The sequence below is a fragment of the Mirounga angustirostris genome, unplaced genomic scaffold, assembly GCF_029215605.1.
Source record: "Mirounga angustirostris isolate CCGP_5_RB_7025 unplaced genomic scaffold, mMirAng1.0.hap1 SCAF_4, whole genome shotgun sequence".
NCBI lineage: Eukaryota > Metazoa > Chordata > Mammalia > Carnivora > Phocidae > Mirounga > Mirounga angustirostris.
This window is the reverse complement of record NW_026991712.1, coordinates 161,172,816-161,194,412: the sequence shown is the minus strand read 5'-3', so window position 1 is coordinate 161,194,412 and position 21,597 is coordinate 161,172,816. Positions and strand designations below refer to the sequence as shown.

General features: G+C 45.7%; 1 protein-coding gene and 1 non-coding gene across 2 annotated transcripts in view; one reads left to right on the top strand and one right to left on the bottom strand.

Annotated features, from left to right (window-relative positions):
- Window positions 1-1,288: 1,288 nt before the first annotated feature.
- The window catches only part of INPP5B (inositol polyphosphate-5-phosphatase B), a 47,372-nt gene continuing 27,063 nt past the window's right edge, over window positions 1,289-21,597 (bottom strand). Inside the window, 17 exon segments of the mRNA XM_045898040.2 lie at window positions 1,289-2,137; window positions 2,385-2,496; window positions 3,568-3,695; window positions 4,264-4,348; window positions 5,812-5,925; window positions 6,703-6,938; window positions 7,775-7,937; window positions 8,862-8,972; window positions 10,228-10,363; window positions 11,325-11,434; window positions 13,811-13,922; window positions 15,441-15,628; window positions 16,404-16,520; window positions 16,864-16,978; window positions 18,197-18,298; window positions 19,179-19,346; window positions 20,730-20,826. Of these exon segments, the coding sequence (XP_045753996.1) occupies window positions 2,022-2,137; window positions 2,385-2,496; window positions 3,568-3,695; window positions 4,264-4,348; window positions 5,812-5,925; window positions 6,703-6,938; window positions 7,775-7,937; window positions 8,862-8,972; window positions 10,228-10,363; window positions 11,325-11,434; window positions 13,811-13,922; window positions 15,441-15,628; window positions 16,404-16,520; window positions 16,864-16,978; window positions 18,197-18,298; window positions 19,179-19,346; window positions 20,730-20,826 (2,210 nt within the window). The 3' untranslated portion in view covers window positions 1,289-2,021.
- Window positions 4,939-5,046, top strand: LOC123860671 (U6 spliceosomal RNA). The gene has a single exon (XR_006794791.1). It is a non-coding gene; the product is annotated as a U6 spliceosomal RNA (small nuclear RNA).

Here is a 21,597-nt window from a genome sequence, read left to right as displayed (position 1 = left end):
CGAACGTCACTTCCGCTTCCGCTTTCCGGAGGAAGGAGGAGATACCGGCCCCGCCTCTCCCTGGCGCTTCTAGTTGGTTTAGGCGGTGTGGGGGCTGAGCTCAAGCCTCCAATTGGCGAGCAGGAGGGGCGGGGCGGGGCGGGGTGCCGCGGAGACGTCGCGGGGCCGTAAGTTCGTCCCGCGCTGAGAAGCGCCCGCTGCGTCGGCAGTCGGCCGGCTGTCGGGGTGTCCGCCTTTTGGCGCCAGACGCAAGGAAAGGGGGTCGAATCTCCCCAACCACTAGTCGAAAGCAGCCCCAGCCCGGCTTGCGCCGGCCGCCCTCGCCCTCGCAGCCACAACTGCAACGGGAAGGACCCCAGTTAGCCATCCGAATTCCAGCTCGGACCCTCAAGGGGAGCCTGCAAGGCTATGACCTTCCCGGCTTTCGCCCTCTGGTGATGAGGGGAAGCTGGGACCAACCAAAGTTAATGTACCAGTGGGGTCAAGAAAGGAAGATGGGATCCAAATGGCAGAACCAAGCCCAGCCAGAGGACGCCGCCGCCTCCCCCGCCCCCACTAGCTATCACAAGACGCCCCACTGCTTCCCTCTCATTTCTGCCCAGGCTGTCGGTTCCAACTTTTCCCCCTGCGGAGGACTGCCGGCTTCCACGGGACTCCCGCCCGGGCCCGTCAGCGCCACCTATTTGCCATTCCCCCCTTTTATTTTTGACCGGTCACGCTGTCATCCTATCAGCCCGCCTCTGAGTCACATTTCACACTGCCAAGGAACGTTGGTGTCCCAGTGCCCAAGAAGCGACTTTGCACGTGCCTTCCTTATTTTCTTTTTAAGATTTATTTATTTTAGAGCATGAGTGGGAGGGGGACAGGGAGAGGGCGAGAATCTCAAGCGGACTCCGCCATGAGCGAGGAGTGAGGAGCCATGACCCTGAGATCACGACGTGAGCTGAAACCAAGAGTCGGATATTCAACCAACTGTGCCACCCAGGCGCCCCTCTCCGTCTTTTTAAAATGCCTGTTAAATCTGTTAGAACCTCCCAGCGGCCACTGCCTGATTTTCCCATAAGCTACTTTTCTAGAATATTCAGAGTGGGACAACTCCCAGAGACTAGATCTGGGTCAAGGTGTTCAGGCCATGCCTGTACATCTCTTGCATGAAAACTATGAATAGTGATTGTTACCCACCAGACTGCCAGGCAACTACCTCTTTGGCTCCTGACCACCTGCCCCAATGCTTAAGCCACAAAAAGTCCAGCAGCCATCCCTTAAGAGATAAAAACATACAAACAACCACTGTTAAAAATACATTTATCATTAAAATATATTACATATATGAGAGAGGGGATGCATCATACACAGTTCAGAGGATTTGCTGACCCAGAAAATCCCATTTGTTTCACCAAACACCACTTTCTTCGGTACCTTCATTTTCAAGCCACTGTATTGCCCTGAGGCTGAGTGGCCAGCCCCAGAATTGCTGAGCCACATCTGAGTAGGAAAAGGGGTAGGGTTTGTATATACATATACACATGTCCTTAGAGCACTGGAAACATCTGGGGTGGCTGTGACCTGTTTATCCAGCAGATTCCACTTGCATTCTTGCTGTCCAATTCATTCTCCCTTTAGGACCCCAAAGTTTGTTCAAATATCTGGTCATGGGGAGCCCAGTCCAGGCTACAGGGAAGGCACTGACTATGCCCAGGAGGCACTCTGAGTGAGCACAGGAAATACAGTTATTTAAACATCTTTAAAGTTTAAAAAAATAGAGAGATCTGTGTTGAATAACTAAAGTTGAACATTGACTGTCAGTTTTATTGTGGCAGATTTCCCCCATGTCTTCAGAACTCAGAGTGACGGGACTGTGACAGCCATAGTGGGGGGGGGGGGGTGTCAGGGCTCAGGAAACAGGCAGCTGCCGCTGCCATCAGACCAACTGCCAAGACGACTTCTTGTGGTAGTTCTTGATCTTAAACAGGTGGGGCTGGTAATTGGCTGCCTCGAGTAAAATAGGAGAGGAGATAGGCTCAGGGTGAGTTGCAGAGGAATAAGTGAATAAATTCTTGAGCCTTCTTCTTCTCTGCCGTGTCAAGCTTTTGGTGACCAGCTGGGTTTCGAAGCAGTAAGCTGCCAAATATGCTAGCTGCATGAAAAACACAAGAAGACAAATGATTCAGCAAAAGAAACACTACTTATTCTGGTACAGTTGAGTTGGGAGGAGTGCCCCAAAGCATTATTTTCTGCTTGAAAAAAACTATGTGAGGGTAAACTTGGCCCAGAGCTGGAGATTTAGTTCCACTACAGTGATCTTGGGACCTTCCTCAAGCACATTCCTCATAATGAGTCTCTCAGTATGCAGAGATGCTTTCCACAGGCACTCGACTGCTTACCTAGAATATTTGCATCCAAATGATTTTTTGCTGATTTTTTCAGCAGTTCTCGCAGAAACATCATCAAGTAGTTGAAGACATTTTGGTGGAATGTAGGGAGGGTGGAAATGACCTGAAAGAGGGAGAATTGGCATTTGTCTTTTCATTCATTCATTCAATCATTTGTCAGACATCTACTATATCCCAGGAGCTGAGTACATGATCCAAGGACATGAGTAAGACTGTGCACGGGAAACCCTGATCACTTACCACTTGGCACAAGTGTCAAAAGAGAAGCACAGATCAAACGCTATGTGAATTTAGAGCTCGATGGCCTAACTATGTGTTCTCAAAAGGTTTACAGGAATAGAAGACATTTTAAGCCGGGTCTTGAATATAAGACAAGACTGGACTTGCAGAGGTAAGGCAAAAGAAAGTGTAAAAAAGGTAAGAGAAGGAAAACAGTGAGATAAGGAGAGAGAACACACTGAGAAGTCAATTTTAGCAGGAGTGCCCCTGTTTGAACAGGTGCTGAGCCCGGAGGGGTCGATCAGGCTAGAATTCAATGAGTATTCCAGCTATCTGCGTATCATCCTTATCACGTGGGAAGCTTGTACAAGATATATTCCAAAAGAGATTCTGATTCAGTGGATGTGGGGTGAGGCTCTGGAACCTATATTACTAGCAAGTTTTCTAGATTATTCTGCTATGGCCTGTTAATGTGTGAACTATTAGGCCAGATGGTTAAAAGTCTTGAACATTTGTTTAAGAAAATCATTAATTGGCAAATGGAGAGCCAAGTGTGGTTTCTGACCAACAGTGACGAGAGTGATTAGAGTTTTAGAGCATGCGGTCTGATGGCAGTATACAAAACAAATGAGCAGAGGGAAAGCCTGAATGCGGGGCTTAGAACCAAGGTGAGTGGACGAGAATGGAAGATGGGTGACAGATCAAGGGAACTGGGCATGTGGGAGGCGAGCAGAGGACGACTCAGAAATGACTCAGGTTTCTGGGTTGAGTCACTGGAATTCAGGGTGAAGCCATGAAAAGAAGAGGGGACATGAGAGGAAGAACAGGTTTGGGAAGGAAAGCTATGGAGTTGAGTTGCCAGGACACTGCGTTTGAGGGATTGCACCCACTTTGTTCCCTCAGGCCCCATGAGGCCTGGGGCTGCAACATGTGAATGCTCAACGCTTCCCCTCACCTGTTTACTCGCAGTGTAGTTGCCAGAACACTCCAAGCAGTTACGGTAGGTGTTGTAGCAGATGACGGGCTCTGGCAGGCTCTCCAGGAAAAGCAGCAAGGCTTCAGCTACAGAATGATTGCTGGCGGCTTTTGGCCCATCGTTAAGGAACTGGCGATGCCGTGCCGTGGTTAGGAAAAGGCCCAGGAGCGAGCACATGTCAGACATGCCGCCTGCCCGGTACGGCTCTGCTCAGAGTTAGGATGCCAGCCTGACATAGTGAAGGGGCCAAGCTGTTTGTCGGCTTAGCTGGGCCCTCCTGAGTTCCTGCTATATTGGTTGCTTAAAGTTGTAAAGTCTTCTCTATGCAAACTTTAAGTAAGAAAAAATATGATAGCTGAGGACACAAGATCTGATTTTGAGCCTTAAAATAATACTCCTTCTTTTCTCTCATCTCTTAATCATATTCACACATACAGGGCGCCTGGGTGGCTCAGTTGGTTAAGCAACTGCCTTCAGCTCAGGTCATGATCCTGGAGTCCCACATCGGGCTTCCCGCTCAGTGGGGAGTCTGCTTCTCCCTCTGGCCCTCTCCCCTCTCATGCTCTCTCTCACTCTCTCTCTCTCAAATAAATAAATAAAATCTTAAAAAAAAAAAAAAACAAACATATTCACACATACACATGCACGCACACATACACAAATGTCTGAGGATACAGAGGGTTTCAATCATTCCAGTATCCAAACAGTCCCTGATATGCTCAAATTCCGACCTCAGGCCTGGCTGCTGAAACAGATCTTCCTGCAAAAAAAAAAAAAAAGAAAGAAAAGAAAGTCACCACATAATTACATTCTCAGAAAATCAGCCATGATCTCCTGACCTAGAAATATGATCACCACCAAGGTGCAAAAAGGGAGCAGTGACGTGAGGCCTTTGAATCAACCAGTAAACAATCTGATAAAGTTAGGGCTGATGCGGCTAACTCATCTTGCAGGCTTTCCCGAGCATGCTCCCATGACAGGTCTTCAAAGTCATAAAACATCTATTATAAAACTATAGGTAGGGCATAGTACTCACAACAGTAAGGGAAAACTTAAAACTATGTTTCCTGCAGTGTTGTGGAAGGATTAACCAAAAAAAGAAAAACATGAAGAAAATATATCATTTATAAGATAGAAAAAGTTAAAAAGACACCACCTTGCTTTGTGAAAACAAGATTATGGCAATAAAGGTATTTCCATTAGTCCTAACATGTCTTTATTAATTTGTTTTATTAAATGACTTAATGCCACATAACTGAAAATAATATTCTATGTATTGTTCAAGTTACACTTGAAAGGAGCTCTATGGAGAAGGCAGATACTAGCACAGTACTTAAGAACGTGACTTCTGTCCTCGATTCAGCAGCACATACACTAAAACTAGGACAATACAGAGAAGATTAGCATGGCCCCTGCGTAAGACTATGACGTCTATAGCCAGACTCCCTGGGTTCAAATCCCCATCCTGCCCATTTATCAGCTCTGGGATTTTGACCAAGTTACTTAGCCTTCCGGACCTCTGGTTCTTCATCTGAGAGCTATCATGAGAATGAACTGAGGCAATGCTGTTAAACACTTAGAATAGTGTTTGGGACACTGTAATAATAAGGGGGGGGCAGGGCAGCGGCGGGGGGGGGGGGTAAAAAGAGAATGTCGTAAGAACGTACGTTGCTCCCAAGTGGTAAAGCTGTGGTAGACTATAGTTTGTATTAGTCTCCCTATATGAATGAGTCAGTGAAACTGACTGATCTGATCTCATGAAGCTTGCCCAAATCACTCTAGAAATCAGGCCTCCTGACTCATGGCCTGGGGGCTCCATCTGGTCTCCTGCCTCCATCTGGCTTATCAACAAGGTAGCCCCTCCCATTCCTAGAAACTGGCAAGAGTTCATCAAAAGGAGAGCAGGCTGACATCTTGAGAAGAATCCAGATGGCTCTCTACTTGGAGGACCCCAGAGGCCAGGGGAGGGAACATGCTGTACCAAGAAGGCCATCCTATGCAAGGCTGCTTCCCTTGGGGGTAATCAAGTGCTCTATGTAATAGCAAGGTCTCGTGTGGGTGTAAAACATGAACCTATCTGTCCCCACTCACTCCCTCGGGAAGGGACAGCTTTCCACAGATTCCTTGGGGTAAAAGCTTCTTACACCAAAAGTTCTTGGGGCTGATGCTCTTCCCCAAGGCAGTCTGGCCTCAATCAGGTCTGACTGCTTAACCGCCACCTACCTGCTGGACAGCATTTTGGTACAGGTAATCAACCATCATCCAGAGCTCTTTGGGGATTCCCAACGGGTTCTCCAACTGGACCCCATCATCTTCAGGCTGTAGGGGCATCAGAGTCTGAAAAGAAATAAAAAGCATAATACAAAGACCAACCAATGGACCTTCTGACGGGCTGGCTCCAGGAGAATACAAGATAATGGGGGCAGCAAACCCACAGAGGAGGGAAAGCACTTCAATCCCCTAAGCAAACATTCCACAGGCAAAAAAATGAAATTAGGTGGCATAATCAAGGTACAGAAGGTGATTTTTGAGAATTAGGAGTGGGTTATGGCAAGCAGTTTCAATAAATCAGGTGAAATATGCATCATTTTCTTTGAAAAAACATCCTGCCAAGAGCATTTCACTGTCAGGAACAGGGAGACAGTGTGGTCTGGTGCAGTAAGGGCAGAGACTTAGGAGTCCAAAAACCTAAATGTAGGGGTCAGGTCCACTGTTAACTCACCATGTGACCTGTGACCAATCACTCTCCTTACTAGGCCTCTGTTTTCATCTTATATAATGGAGAGGATAGAAATCAAGAGTCCCTAAATTAAAAAGTGCATTGGAATGGGGGGGGGGATATGTACATTACTATAAATCGGCTCTGAAGTAGAGTCCTTGTATTCAAATTGTCTCCACAGGAGTCTTTTACATCTCAGAAAATTTAGTTCAGGATGATGACCAAGTAATGATTAAAACAAAAAAAAGGAATAAAATCATGGGCCAGGGAAGCTTCGTATCTTAGTATCCATGGCTGAGTTTCTGTGATATACTATATGTGAAAGACTGAGAATATCCTGCTTCACTGGCTTGGCTGCTACAGTTATATATGCTTCCATATGGCATGAAACTCACCAGCTCTCTAATTGTTTCCAGTGGCAGGTCCAAGATCGGCTCCCTCATGTAGCACAATGTATGAATGGGAGATCCAAAACAGCTGGGCAGGTAGTTCCCAGACACAGACAAAAAGTAATCCTTTCCCCTGTCCAAGTGCAAAACCAGAATGTCTTCGATTTTGTCTTCACCTGAGTTGAGCTTTGTAGCTGTGGTCTTATTTACAAATAGCTCCAATTCAATCTCAATGGCAGAATCTGAAGAAAAACATTAGAAGTAACATTGGCTGGTGGGAGGCCAAGAGGAAAGGGGGAAAGAGGACAGCAGGGTCAAGGATCAGGCACAAAGGGCTGGGAAAGGATATCAGAGGTATCAGCCAACCAACAAGTATGTATGTGCTCAGCACTCAGAGGACACATGAACAAGGAGTTTATAGTCCAAGTGGGGATATAAAAACAACAAAAACACGTGAAGAGGCAACTGCTATGAAATTCAAGTACAAAGGAGCACAGCTCAAGTTAGAATTATTAATACAATCAGAAGGCATGGATCAAAGAGCTTGCCCTGGGCCAGGTCACATGAAGACACCTGATCCAGGAGAAAATATAATGCAAGTATCAGCCTGTGAATTGTCCACAAAACAGGCTTTCATCCCTCTGCCACACAGCATGATGCAGAGTGCAAAGGAGAAGTTAGGGGAAAGACACAAATGGTACATTCCAGGGCCAGATATAATTTCTGGATTACCACCCCGTTATCTTTCCCTACAAGAGCAGACGCTGGGAGCTGATTATAGTGAGGCAGACAGTGAAAATGGGTCCTTCAAGAGCAGCACCTGCTTCCCAGCGATCTTCTGTCTTCTCTTTCTGTGAAATTATGGAACACACACATGGCTGAGAAAGCTTTTCAAGCTGACCTCATGCCCCTTCCTGTTTTATTTCTTATTTATGGATGGTTCCCCCACAGGGCTTTTAGAAGTTTCGATCAGACAAGAAATACTCAGAAACAAAAAAAGCTTACTTGAGAAAAATAAACAGTCGGGGTAGAGCGTTCCCCAAACCAGCAACCAGGAACCTGGGAACAGAGGCCTCACCTGGCAGGAGGAAGCCTCTGCTGGGGTTGGCATTCAGCCACTGCTTACAGTAAGACTTTTCATCAGGCTTGTTGATGAATTCAAACTGACAGGGAACTTGTCCATTTTGAATTGTAAAGGACTGTACTTGCAACTGCATGTACTTCACATTCTGAAAACAGAACTGGGAACAGGCCCGGGACCAGTCAGATCAATGCCCTCTTCTTGGCGACCCGCCCAGCCATCCCAACTGGGCAATCTTTGCCTTGTCTGGAAAAACAATGAAGGACCACCTCTTTCAAATCATGTTTCTGCTTTAAGTATGTCCCTGGGAGGCCACGGCGGTCTGTGTTTAACCCAGAAACCCAAAAACTTAGGTTGTTTTATAAATAAATTTCCTGAGGGAATCAAAGTTCGAACCTTCTATTTTCTATACCCAAAGACCATTTCCAAAATACCTTTACAAATTCCACCCCCAAACATAAAGACCAAGCACATCCTTCCAAGTAGCTGGACATCTAAGGCATTAAAAAATACCCACACCATAAATCCCCATTTGACTGACTTCTTGACATTGTCCATTCTGAATAATCTATGCTGTAGCTCCTCCACGAAAAATCTTCTGCCCTAACTTGACTTTCCCCACCACCCATCCCTTTTCTACACTGCCTGCCCTCCCACCAACACCGGTGTGTGTACCCAAGAAATTGTGACTCAACTTAATCTTGGTCAAAGCAAAACATCCAGAGGAAGACAACCCCCTGCAAGAATACAGACCAGCTATACTAAAACCAAACAAAACACCTCTTGGCTCATCTGTGCCATCATTTAAATCATGAATGGCCCATATGTGGGTGAAATCTATGAGCCACAAAGGTCAAAGACTTCTGATACAGAAGATTAGGAGAAGAACATAATCTAAACCAACAACCCCCCTCTCCTCTCAGCTAACACCAGCAGCTTCACTGTAACTAGAGGCGGCCCGTCTAAAAGACTGGAGTCCAGGGGTCGGACAGGTGGCTCCTAGATTTCTGAGGCCTCAAAGATGAGATTTAAGTTCTACAAATAGAAGAGCCTGTTGCCAATATTCTCAACATGTCCTTCCTACCTCTCGCTTAGAAAGGGACACAGAAGGAATGTTGGCATTTTCCATCTTGTCCAGGGAGCGAACAATCTCCTCCAGAGTCTTCCGGTAACGTTCTTCATTGACCATCTTCACCTGGGAGGGAAATAGCGGAGCCTGAGTGCCTTCTGCCCGTTTCCTCCTTTTTAGGAAAGAGGACATGCTGGGCACTGGGCAAGAGCAGTTGGCAGCCACACAGAAAGTGAAGACCAAATAGATTTAATTAACAAAGAACCCAATTAACAATAGATTCAGAGGGGTCCTCCAGAGGCCGAGCTTGTGATGAAGTCAATTGCTTCCTGATGAGCAGGGAGAAGACGCAGGGGTGGAAGCCTGGTGGGCAGCTCTGCCTGGGTCGCAGCTCTAGAGCAGAAAGATGCCCAGTGACTAGCTCTACTTCGTTTGCTGCTATCCACAGGCCTGTGGCGAGAAACCTCTAGGGTTTGATTTCAAATAGCATTTCTCAAGTTTTTGTAACCTGTGTTCCAACAGCCAAGATTTTGTCAGGCTTTCCCTTCTGTATTGTGAGTTATAAACACAATTTTTGTCACTTTCCAATAAGAAAACTGTACCATTCATTAGGCTTTTTCAAGCTACTCACACCCTCACAGATTCTGATATGCCTCTACCTGAACCCTTGAGAATGGATAATATAAAGAAACAGAAATCACAGAAGAAGAGATAATAAGCAAAAAGATGTTCAACCTTACTAGCAAACAAAGAAATGTGATCTAGAATAATGAAAGATCTCCTTCTTTTGGCTCCCTGGGTTGGCAGAAATTTAAGACAGGTAAAATCCAGTATTAGCCAGGGTGTGGGAAATAAGCTCATATAGAGTTGGCAGAGGTGGGAGGATGAGGGAACTCTACCTTTACTGACATGGAAAGATCTCCTAAGACATAGTCAGTAGGGGAAAAAAAAGATGTTCTCTCAGGACAATATGTGTAATATGATCTCTTTTACAAAAAGAACAAAACATCCTCTATGTTGTATATAGAATACGGACATGTTTGTAAATGCATAGAAAAAGTCCTGGAAAGATACAGTCCAAAAAGCAAAGGGAACTTCCATGAACATAGAAATTTATACTATAATTAGGAATTAAATTTAAATTAGAACAATTTTTTTTTTTAATTTTTAAGTATCCTCTATGCCCAACGTGGGGCTCGAACTCACAACCCCAAGATCAAGAGTCGCATGCTCTATGGACTGAGCCCGCCAGGTGTCCCTAAAAACAATTTTTAAGAGCTTTCTCACACAGAGTGGGGAGGAGGCCAGAACGACAGAAGTGGTGTTGGTTATGAGAACCAATTCCCAGAGTGCTCACGACAGGTGTCACCTGCCCACCTACCCCGATGTCAAACACTGAGCTGACAGGCTTGTGGTCACTGGTCTTCAGGGCCATGTGGCTCTGGTAACTCAGCTGCGTGATGTTCTTCCCTTTCCAGAGGACCCGGTCACACCAGGCAGGAGCACGACACTTCTCACTGAAATGCAAAGTCCGCACCGGGGGCCCCCACAGGCATAGCAGCCCCCGCTGCGTGGCCGGCGCCCCGGCGCCGCTGCGGAATGAGGGGCCAGGGCCTTCAAGTCCACGGGGCCCGAGGGATCCAAGAAGGCACAGCGATTCGGGCCCACCAGGGGATAGCATGTACCCTGTGGGTGTCACCGAAAACAGCTGTGAGGGCTCCAAGGCAAACGCTGTTCAGAATGACTCTCTGTTCTTTTACCCTCCTATGGGGAGGAGATGAAAAAGGCAATCTGGAAGTAAGTACTCTGCTTGACACAGGCTCTGAATTCCTACGGCCTTGGTTATAATCCTGGTTCTATACTAGCCTGCTTGGGAGGCTCTCTATCTTATTTTTATCTCTTTTCTTTTAAGATTTTTTTTATTTTTAAGTAATCTCTACACCCAATGTGGGGCTTGAACTCATGACCCCAAGATCAAGAGTCGCACGCTCCACACCGCCCGAGACAGCCAGACGCCCCTTAGAAGGCTCTTTAATTTCTGCATGCCTCAGTTCCCCGATCTCAAAGCTGAGCATTATAAATCACACCTCCTTCAGCTGGCAGCTGAAGGATGAAGTGAGGTAACAGAGGTAAAGGGTATGAAATAATGGGAGGCATACCAGAAGCACTAATGCAACGTGATGAACTCCTACTAATGACCAAGTACAAGCTAAGCGGGTTGGAGTCATCCTATCCCCCTAAGCACAGCTGAAAAGTAAATCGTAACGGAACAAGGCTAAGGCGGTCAAAAAGAAAACATGCAGGAAGACAGAGCTGCTGAATGAGCAGACACTGACGGAAAATGTTCGACGCCAGAGTGCAAAACACAGGGAAGTCACAGGAATCCTATCCTCCTTCTTTAGGCCCACGGGGACAAGTGCTTCCCTAAATTCTGGGGTTTCCATTTGCTCAGCCCCCCGGAAGAAACCCCCTACCTACCTGGTATCCCAGTCATCGGAGCCAGTATCATACTTATAGGTAGGCTGGAATGTGAGCTCGCCTTCAATGAAGCCTTCAAAGACAGCCTTGGTAGCCATCTGAGTTTTCAGCTATAAGAAAGAATGGAAGGGGGGGGGAAACACCTCAGAATAAAAAAATCAAACCTTGAATTAGCAGAGGAAAGGAAATCAATCTGGAATCTGAACACTGACCCAAAGGGAAAGGCCCATGAGAAAGCTATCCTATAAGATCTTGAGAACTAGGGGCGCCTGGGTGGCTCAGTCGTTAAGCATCTGCCTTCAGCTCAGGTCATGATCCCAGGGTCCTGGGATCGAGCCCCACATCGGGCTCCTTGCTCAGCGGGAAGCCTGCTTCTCCCTCTCCCACTACCCCCGCTTGTGTTCCCTCTCTCGCTGTGTCTCTCTCTGTCAAATAAATAAATAAAATCTTAAAAAAAAAAAAAAAAGATCTCAAGAACTAAATCCTAGGAAAGGGAGTGAGTTGACCACTCCTTTGCCTCTTATACAGTTTTTAAGGCTCTTTTATAAGAGGATACCTGCATCCAGGGGGCCTGAGTACCATCTTGCTGAGATGTCCCTAAGAGGATCAGGTACCAACACAGAGCTTTTCCTTCCAAGTATCAGATATTTATTTCACCTGTGTAACACAGCTGTTCCCACCGTACAGAGAGAACTAAACAGAAAAAGGTCTGGGGCGCCTGGGTGGCTCAGTTGGTTGAGCGACTGCCTTCAGCTCAGGTCATGATCCTGGAGTCCCTGGATCGAGTCCCGCATCGGGCTCCCTGCTTGGCAGGGAGTCTGCTTCTCCCTCTGACCCTGCCCCCTCTCATGTGCTTGCTCTCTCTCTCAAATAAATAAATAAAATCTTTAAAAAAAAAGAAAAAGAAAAAAGAAAGAAAAAGGTCTGGGAAGGTACAGTCCAAAAACAAAGGGGAACTTCCAGGTGTCTTAAAAATAAATAGTAGAAGTATACCAAAACAAGTATGAATTAAATTTAAACAATTTTCTAAAGGAGTTTATCAGATGAGTTATATGAACTAGGGGAAGCTCTGTGCCTTGATTTCTCCCATCAGCAAATTTTGGATTTGTAATAGAATCTGTCTCTCAGGGCTGTTGGAAAGAACTGTCAACTTAGAATGGCGCCTGGCACATTCTGAGAAGAGCCAGCATTCCTCCTACTGCACTCATTTTGGGAACTCCTTCCAGATCACACTTGCAGCAAGATTAACAACCACAGGTGCTCCTGCCTCCTCCGTGGAGGACCAAGCTCGGCCCAGTGTGGACTGATGAAGAACTATCAGCTAACACAGGAGACAGGGGGCAGCTACGCAGGGGACAACAGTTGTCAAATCCCCCCAAATATGAATTCTTAAAAAGACTATTAAGGAAAAAGCCACAGAAATAATAAAAATGTAGATATTAACTTAGGATGATTCTTAAATTGGTATACATAGACCTCAAAACCATCTGGGAAGTAGCGAACACACGAAACAGGTACTGTTAACTTGAAGAAAGACCAGAAAAGAAGGCAAGACGAGGTGGGTATGAAACCACCAGGGAAGTTATTAGAATGCCTCACTCTGGAATCCAGATGCAATAGACAGTTACAGAGCAGACTGGCTTAATGCTGAAACGGAGATTAAAGAGGAAAAAAAGGTAATTTACCAAGGAAAGGAACAGGTGAGAAAAATGGGCCAAAAAAGATATTATTCCATAAAGAAAGACTTAAAGTTGAGATTTTTTTTTTCCCTTTGATTGATGTGCACTGGGGGACAAAAAGGTTAACAGGAAGATTCAGACTGATGACAATACGAAGGTGGCTACAGACTAAAAACGACTCTGACCACTTGAACAGTTTTGAAATCCACTGAGAGGGGTAGTCTAAAGAAAGTCAGAGAGACACAGATCGCTCCTTCCTGTGAAACGGCTGGTGCTCTGAGCAAGAAACGCCGACCCCAACCACAGTGGAGAGCCGCAGCTTAGAGAACTGGTTTCTGTCAGACATGAAGAAAGCCGCTCAGGAAGAAGAGTGGTCATTTACACTGGACAAGTCTGGTGAGAGCAGGAGGGGTCAAGGCAGGCTCACTCAGAAAACAATTAACAAATCATCTTAAACATACCAAGTGTCTTTAAGAGAAGCTTGGTACCCCTTCAGCCCCTACTGGAATGAATGAATGAATGAGCACCGGGGAAAGGGGTTGAGAGAGAGAGAGAGAGAGAGAGACTGAGACCGAGAACACACACGCTCTTGCCCCCCAGGGGGACGAGGCGCCTTGAGGGAAGAGCCAACGGGGGGACAGCCGTGGACAAGGAAATGCAGGTGAAAGGAGAAACGGCTGGTCATCAGCTCCTCGGGGAAACCTACCCAGCCGAGGAAGAAGAGGCCAAAGGTTGGGAAGCCAGGCCTTCCTGTGCCCTCACAGTGGGGGGACAGTTGCCGAAGAAGGCACAGGTGGCCATCTGTACCTGATCATACGCATACAGGGTTTGAAAGTCCTCCTCCTCGATGAGGTTTTTCACCGTCTCCACATCCAGCTCTTCTATCCTGTAGTTGAGGTCCCCCAGCCACAAGATCACACTGTGAGGACAGAACACAAAGGTCACAGGTTGAGGAGGAACTTCACCTATCCTAGCCAGCATGCTTCGGACAGAAGGGCCCTGAGGCTCAGCTTCTTGGGAGCTGGGAGGGAAGTGACTCTGCTGTTTGGGAAATCTTTTCTTTTGCCGCCCCATTTCACATCACGGCTAACATGCTGCTTACTCAGTGACCCTTTGCTCCAGGTTCATCAGAAACAGCCTTGAGTTGTCCTGGACTGTTTTACGCTGTGTGGTTGGAAAGACAGTCTAATAAGATCTAAAAGAAAGACAACCATTTACCTCATTCCTGGGAAGAAGCACAAAAGATCAAATACTGGGAGTCATGTTGGTAGCTCGGGGGCCCCAAACCAGATGATGCCATGATGTCGCCTCCATGCACATGACAGTCCACAAAACACACTCTCAGCCTTTGTTTCTAGAATTGAGTTCCTCTGAAACAAAGCTCAACCTGTACAGTGGAGTCTGGGTTTAAGACCCACTGTATCATCGGTTGGCTCTTTCTGCAAAGTGTGACAGGTGTTTTATCACACCTGCTGCTTCGGGAGAAGGGTAACTGGACATTCCCAGGTGACAGTGCACAGCCCATAAAGTCCAATCCTGCGCCATCTGAAGCCCGCAGCCGGGTCATTAGAGAACCCACACAGCAGGATGCACGCACCAAGATAAATGCATCCACAAGCTAAAAGCGGACAAACCGACATGCAAGCTGCAAGCTCCCAAACTAGGATGCTGGAGGTCCAGCAGAACGGAAGCCACACTCCCTGCTAGGTTCCCTGGAGAAGGAAAGCCATCCTGTCAGCTTCCAGAACACCAGTGAGCTCAAGACCGTTCCGCCACCGCAGCAGGCGGGATGAGAAGCTTGCATCTGTGTACTCCCTGGCAGATACCGTGGCCTCAGGGGCTTCTTCCTTTTTCTAAAAGAAGTGGCATAAGCTCCAAGTGTTACTGTAAGGTCTGAAATTCTAATATGCCTTGATCTGAGACATACAGAACGTTTTAGAGATAAACGGAACAAAGAAAACAAAGATTAGCCCAAGATGCTCCAAGCAGCTGTAATTGCAGCTTTGTAACGTTGACTCAAGAGGTATAAGAGCCTAAGTGAAGGCGGACCACCGCAGTCCAAATCTCAATTACATGTGCTTCTGGAAAGAATAGACATGTAATATCCTAAAACATACTTCTGAAACCTGGACTTGAGACGCTCGCTCTTTGCTTGCTTTCCTCGTGATGTTTAATCAAGGCAGACCCACGTTAAAATAAATCTGACACATTTTCTGGGGACAAATGATGTGTGAGAAAGATTCTAGAGGTCTGCCCAATGGTAAGTTAGGACACGGAACATTTCCACGAGACATAATCTGCGTGTAAGTGAGCGTTAGCTGGAGGTCCCACTCCAGCAGCGGGGAGCCTCCCCCAGTCACCTCCCTGACAAAACAGAGAGGCCCCAACTCTGCATAGCCAGAGCGGCAAACTGCTTGGGGTCTGAGCCCAGACTCACTCGTGCTTGCTGATGGTGAGAGGGGGAAGGCCTGCGTCAATCTGACAAAACTGCATTCGAGAACAGATGTCTTTATAGTCCTGGTTCCTCCTCTCATACTCTTCTGTGTGGGCTGCCAAGTGAGAATTCACGACGCAGATGCTGGTGTTGTGGAACTGGAACCTGATGGCCACGCCTCCTTTGTTACCCTACGGGAAAGAGCCTGAAAGAATCCAATTCACAACCTCAAGGTGGCAGCCATTTAAATCTGCACGTTTTCAACATGTTTTCTCTTCAAAATAATCATGAGAGCTAAGTGAAGCAGTGTTACTGTCTGTATTTTATTTTTTAATTTTCTTAGAGAGGGAGAGAGAATCTCCAGGAGACTCCCTGCTGAGCGCAGAGTCCGACACAGGGCTGGATCTCACGACCCTGGGACTGTGACCTGAGCAGAAATCAAGAGTCGGGCACTTAACCGACTAAGCCACCCAGGTGCCCCTATTGTCCATATTTTAACAGGTAGGAAAACAAATCGAAGAAAGCAGAGTGACTAGCCAGTCAGTGGCAAAGCCGAGTCCACTTTTCACTAAATCACAGGCAAACCACATGCCTGCCCTTCTCCACAGGAAGCTAAGCTCTTGCAGGAGAACCTAAAAGCAGGACTTTAGGAGCCTCAAGAAGAGGAAACGCACACCTGTGATCAGCGTTCTTTCTGTATCTTGGTTTCCCAACATAGTTTCTGCGAGCAATTTCATGGGGGAAATGGATAGATCAACTCTGGTGTGGAGTAGACACGGATACATGCTATATCAGTCAGCAGCTCACTAAAATACGATTTCTAAGGGGTCCGCTCCACCTAGCCCTGCTTGAGGGCACCATTCATCTTGTCACACCAGCACCCTCAAACTGGGATGCACTCAGTCACAGTATCATGAGAGGCAGGGCCAAAACCTTAGGGATCAAGCATACCAACCAAAAACTCACCATCCTCCCCATGATTCCTGTCCCCACGGTCTCGGCCTCCACCTCGGAGATGTGCGCTGCATGTTCATGTCTGACATACAGCAGCAGCATAATCCCCACCAGTCGGATGAGCTTCACCTGGACAACAGAGCCAAACATTCCGGTCACACCATGAACTAGAAATCGAAAACAGGAAGAACTATCCCAGAAGGAAAGTGGTCTCAAAGCTGGCTGAGGACACTAATGTGTTTCCTTCTCCACAGGAGGAACACAGGGTAATCACTTGTGCAGCTCACCGAGCATGCTCCGGGATAACCTGAGCAGCCTACCGGTGCCCAGACCTGCATCTTTCCTACCCAGAGAACCTCTTTTGGAGGACTTGGACTTGAAATAATTAGGACGGACTTATGATAAGGGTCACAGGTCTTTGAATTTCCTTGCATGGCAACCTAAAATTAAGGGTCACTGACCCCTCGCTTACCTTTGCATACTTGGCATCTGGGTGAAGACCTTCTGATACAGCTTTAAACCACTCTTCCTCCTTCGGGGTATCATGGAAGAAAAAGGCTTCCTTACTCAGATCAAGCTCCTGGAACCTGTAACAAGCAGCAAGCAGTCAGAATAGAGAAGAGTAATGTGCAAGACAACAGGTCCTCAAATTGGGTTAGGCACATGTGTCCTCACTTTCTAGCTAAACTGCAGGGCCCTCAAGAAGGGAGAAAAATAAATACGTGGAGCCAAGAGACTAAATGCTAAGAAACTACCAGCGCTTTCATGAGCAGCCACCCATTTCCTTTCCATACCCAGCCCGTGAAGCAGTCACAAGTGTCTCCATTTTACACCTGAGACTACTAGTTCACACAAACACCATATGGCAAACTGGGGGCCAAGCCTAGGTCTATATAAATTCCAAATTCTCGGCCCTTCCCACTTTACCATACAGGCTCCTTTGCTGCCCCCTCCCCATTCCCAGGCCTAGGACAGTGGTAGGAAGATAATATGTATGGAAGAAAAAAATGACTGACTGATGGACTTTTTTTTTTCTTTTTAAAGCTAACCTTCCTGGGACACCTGGGTGGCTCAGTCAGTTAAGTGTCCGACGCTTAATTTCAGCTTGGGTCATGATCCTGAGATCAAGCCCCGCATCTTGGGGTTCTCTCTCTCCCTCTCCCTCTGCCCCACCCCACACACTCTCTCTCTAAAAAAATTTAAAATTTTTTAAAATTAAATAAATAATTTTTAAAAATAAATTAAATAAATTTAAAAAATAAAGCTGGGGTGTCTGGGTGGCTCAGTCGGTTAAGCGTCTGCCTTCGGCTCAGGTCATGATCCCGGAGTCCTGGGATCGAGTCCTGCATCGGGCTCCTTGCTTAGCAGGGAGTCTGCTTCTCCCTCTCCCTCTGCCTGCCGCTCCCCGTCCTTGTCCTCTCTCTCTCTGTCCAATGAATAAATAAAATCTTAAAAATAAATAAATAAAGCTAACCTTCCTGCCCTGGCCTAACCTTCTGCTTTATGACCAACAAAGAGCTGAATGTCTAAGTAGACAGTTCGAGGTGTAGTGATTTTAACAGAGGGCTGCACTAAAAATTAAACAATAGCATTTAAATGCCAAGCACATCACTTTAATGGTGCCAGAAATTGGTTTACTTCCAGGAAGAACATCAAACAGAGAAGCAGCTGTTATTAAGCACATGCTCATTTTTCAATTCCTTCACCTGCTGTGAAGACTCGGTTATACATTCATGTCCTTGTCCCTTCCGCCCAGCTACACTGTCTAGAGATGGAGAGGCAGAACTGAGAAGAGAAGCACTCACCCCACACAGTACACATCTGGGGCCGGGATCCCATGGCTTAGCCAGGGCCGGAGGCCTTCTTTGGGGGACTGGCCATTCACATTGTATGTTCCCACAAAAAACCTGTCAGCAAAGAGAACTGATCAGTCACTTGGGGAGACTATGGAGATGACAGGAGAAAGCATCCTACGCTGACTTTGCCCAGTTTCAGTCTCTTTGGAGTCAAAGTTTAAGACCTAAGAAATGTCACACCTGATCTGGACCGAGGACTGTGGCACCAAAGGGTGACTTGCAGTCTGCCATGGTATCTGTTGTTTTTGTGATAACTTCAAACAGTATAGGGCGATTGGGAACATTCCTATTTAGCTTTGGCAGCCACTAGAGAACCGTAATCCACAAAATGATTCCTTACCCTGTGTGTGCTAGGGAAATGAAAAAACAACGAAAAGTACCTTGGTAATTATCTTCAGAAGGAAAGCAACAGCAGTGTTCACCATAACTGACTGTTTATATACCTGGAAGCAATGTCACTTTGTGTTACAGTCCCCGTGCACTGATTTAAAAGGATCTAGCAGAATCCTGCAACCTCTATTCATTTAACTTTCGGTAATCCTGTCTAAAAAGATTACCAAACACTACCTTCAGTTTACTAACTTCAGTTTAAATGACTTTCTTCAAAGGCCCAGAATGACCAAGAGATACACAAATCTCAGGATAACGTTCCTTCTTCTGTCCTATATGCCTCTTCAAATAATACCGTGACTATTTGCAAATCGTGTGACTCGCGCTATGCCACACCCACCACTGTGCCTGTCCAGGCAAGACACAGAATAAATGGCTGCTCATGAAGACTGAAAGGAAATGATCATTTAGAGAATGATGGGTGAGATGCTGTAGAAGGATCTACTTACAAATCTAGGGTATGGGGGCAGCAGGGGGTTGCTGAAATTTCAGAGAGCTGAATGATCATTTTGCTTTGAAAACAGTCTGCCCAGTTAGCTACCTGAAGTTCTGGATATAGGTATAATCCTCTTCTTTCTGCACTAGACGTGATTTCACTATTGTATCTCGTAGCCCGAACTTCTGCATGGATAAAATGTGAGCCTTGTCTGATACTGTGATAGTGGAGGAGCGAACCATGTCGGTGATTTCATACTTGGATTTATTCTGTCTAGAAAAACAGACAGACAAAAATTTATCATATCCTGATGAGTCCCCCATGACAAAATACATGAACCTGAAGCTTCCACACACACGTGTCTGAGTCACAGAAGATGAGCGAGGCCAAAGTCAAATGTATTTACTAAAAAAACCCCACTATGTCTATGTGCAATTAAGTAAACTTATATGTTGTTGATTGTATAGCACATTGGTCTGGAGATTTTCTGATAGAGAGCTCAGATCAGAGGGGACCTTGAAGACATTCTGATCTAATCCCTTCCTTTTCCAAATAAGAAAAATGAGATCTAGCATCATCAATGATCCACCCAGTTGGATGGCAGCAGAGTATGGATTAGAACCCAGATTTGACAGTACTCTTTCTAGACCCTACTGCCTCATGTAACGAGACTTATAAAACTATCCAGATCCTTTGACTTGACAATTCTACTGTATCTCTATTCCACAGGAATAATCTGAAATAAAAGAAGAGCAATGAAAGTTTGTATTTCATGATTATTTGTGTAGTTTTAATAGTCAAACTAAAAATTATTCAAATGCCAACATTTAAAGTTAAGCAAAATTTAAAATTTGACACATTTATCTAACAGAATCCTAATAAAAGTGCAAGAAACTTTTGCTGAACGTTACTTAATGAATTAAGATACATAAAGCACTTGTAACAACTGCTGGCCCTGAATAAAGAGCACCTAAGTATCTGATATTATATCCTCAAGTACATACTAGTTACAGCTATGTAAAAATGTATCTATGTCTATCAAAAAGGCTCAAGGTGAACTGAGAATGACAGATCTAGCTACATTTAAAGTTCAGGGATTGTTCCTTGCTGCTTAAGTGCATAAAAATACACAAACAAGCAAGTTTTTTATCTTGACCAGATGATTTTGGCTATGAGCAGTAGGGGGCACTGGTGTACAGACTAAATATGATAGCACATCAGGAAAAAAACGAAAGTAAATAAAAACAGGAAAAAAAGAAGTATATTCAGAGTCAGGAAACTCCTGAAAGAACGGGAAGGAGAAACAAAAATGTTTCTAATCTTCTACATTTCTAAGGTAGCGTTAGACTACCAGGTTCAAATCCTAGATGAGCTACTTGCTAGTTCTGGATCTTGAGTAAATTATATAGTCTCTTCTTCACCTGTTTCTGTAGCTGTAAAACAAAGAAGACAATGGTACCTATCTTTTAGGTTAAAATAAGATAATCCAGGTAAGAGCATGGTGCCTGGCATACACAGTCAATGCTCAATAAATGCCCAACATTTCTTAAACCAGCTACCCCGGGACAACTTACATCACGCACAGTAATGGTCTCAGTTCTATACTGAGGGAAACTTTGGCCTTAGGAAGTACAAATGAAGGGACAGCTGCATTACCTTGTGAGCAAGTTGTCTGGTGTATCCTGACCACAAGAGCTTGGGTCCACAAGCAGGCCTCTCTTATCTGACCTCGAATCATCAAAGTCAGAAACACCTAAGGGGAAGTGGAAGGAATGAAAACATGCTTACACAGACTTTAACATAGAGACCACAGCTTCTCCAATTGTTGTCTAGAGATCACTGGTTGTGCACATAGTGCTTGAAAGCATAGGAAAGGCGGATGGTGGTGCCTTGTGGAGCACAAGAGAGAGGGCAAAAAAAACAAGCATTTCATCCAGAGATCTTTACTTCTGAAAACATAACCATCCCAGCTGGTCTGACTCCCTTTTCTTAGAGACAGAATGCATTACAGAGAGATTAAAACTGTGCAATCTGCAGACCTAAGTTCCATCACCAGCTCTACTATTTATTGGCCTTCTGACTTCAGGCAAGTCATCCAACCTCTCTCAACCTCGGTGACTTGACCTGTCCTGCCCTTATCACAGGTATACTGCCGGGATCAAATAGCTGACATGTGAATAAGCACTTTGGAAGCCATACAGCATATTATGAAATATAAGATAGTGATCTCATTCCCATTTACTCCAAGTGGGACTTCAAGTTCAAGGAAGAAAGAGGCAAGGGTCAGAGATCTGACCCTGGAAAGGGTCTAAGTGCTCTAGAGAATAGGAAGTGCTTGTCACTGTTAATAAATTCCCTCAAAAACCAAAGAGCAAACCAAGGACTTTTAATAAATAAATACTTTGGGACAGTTGTTAAACCAAGATAAACCTGAAAAGAAAAAGTAATCTGCCAATAGCTTCTTTGCTCCTTAAAAGCCAAATCTCTTGTCCACAGAAAGCATGGAGAGGCCACAGAAAGCGGA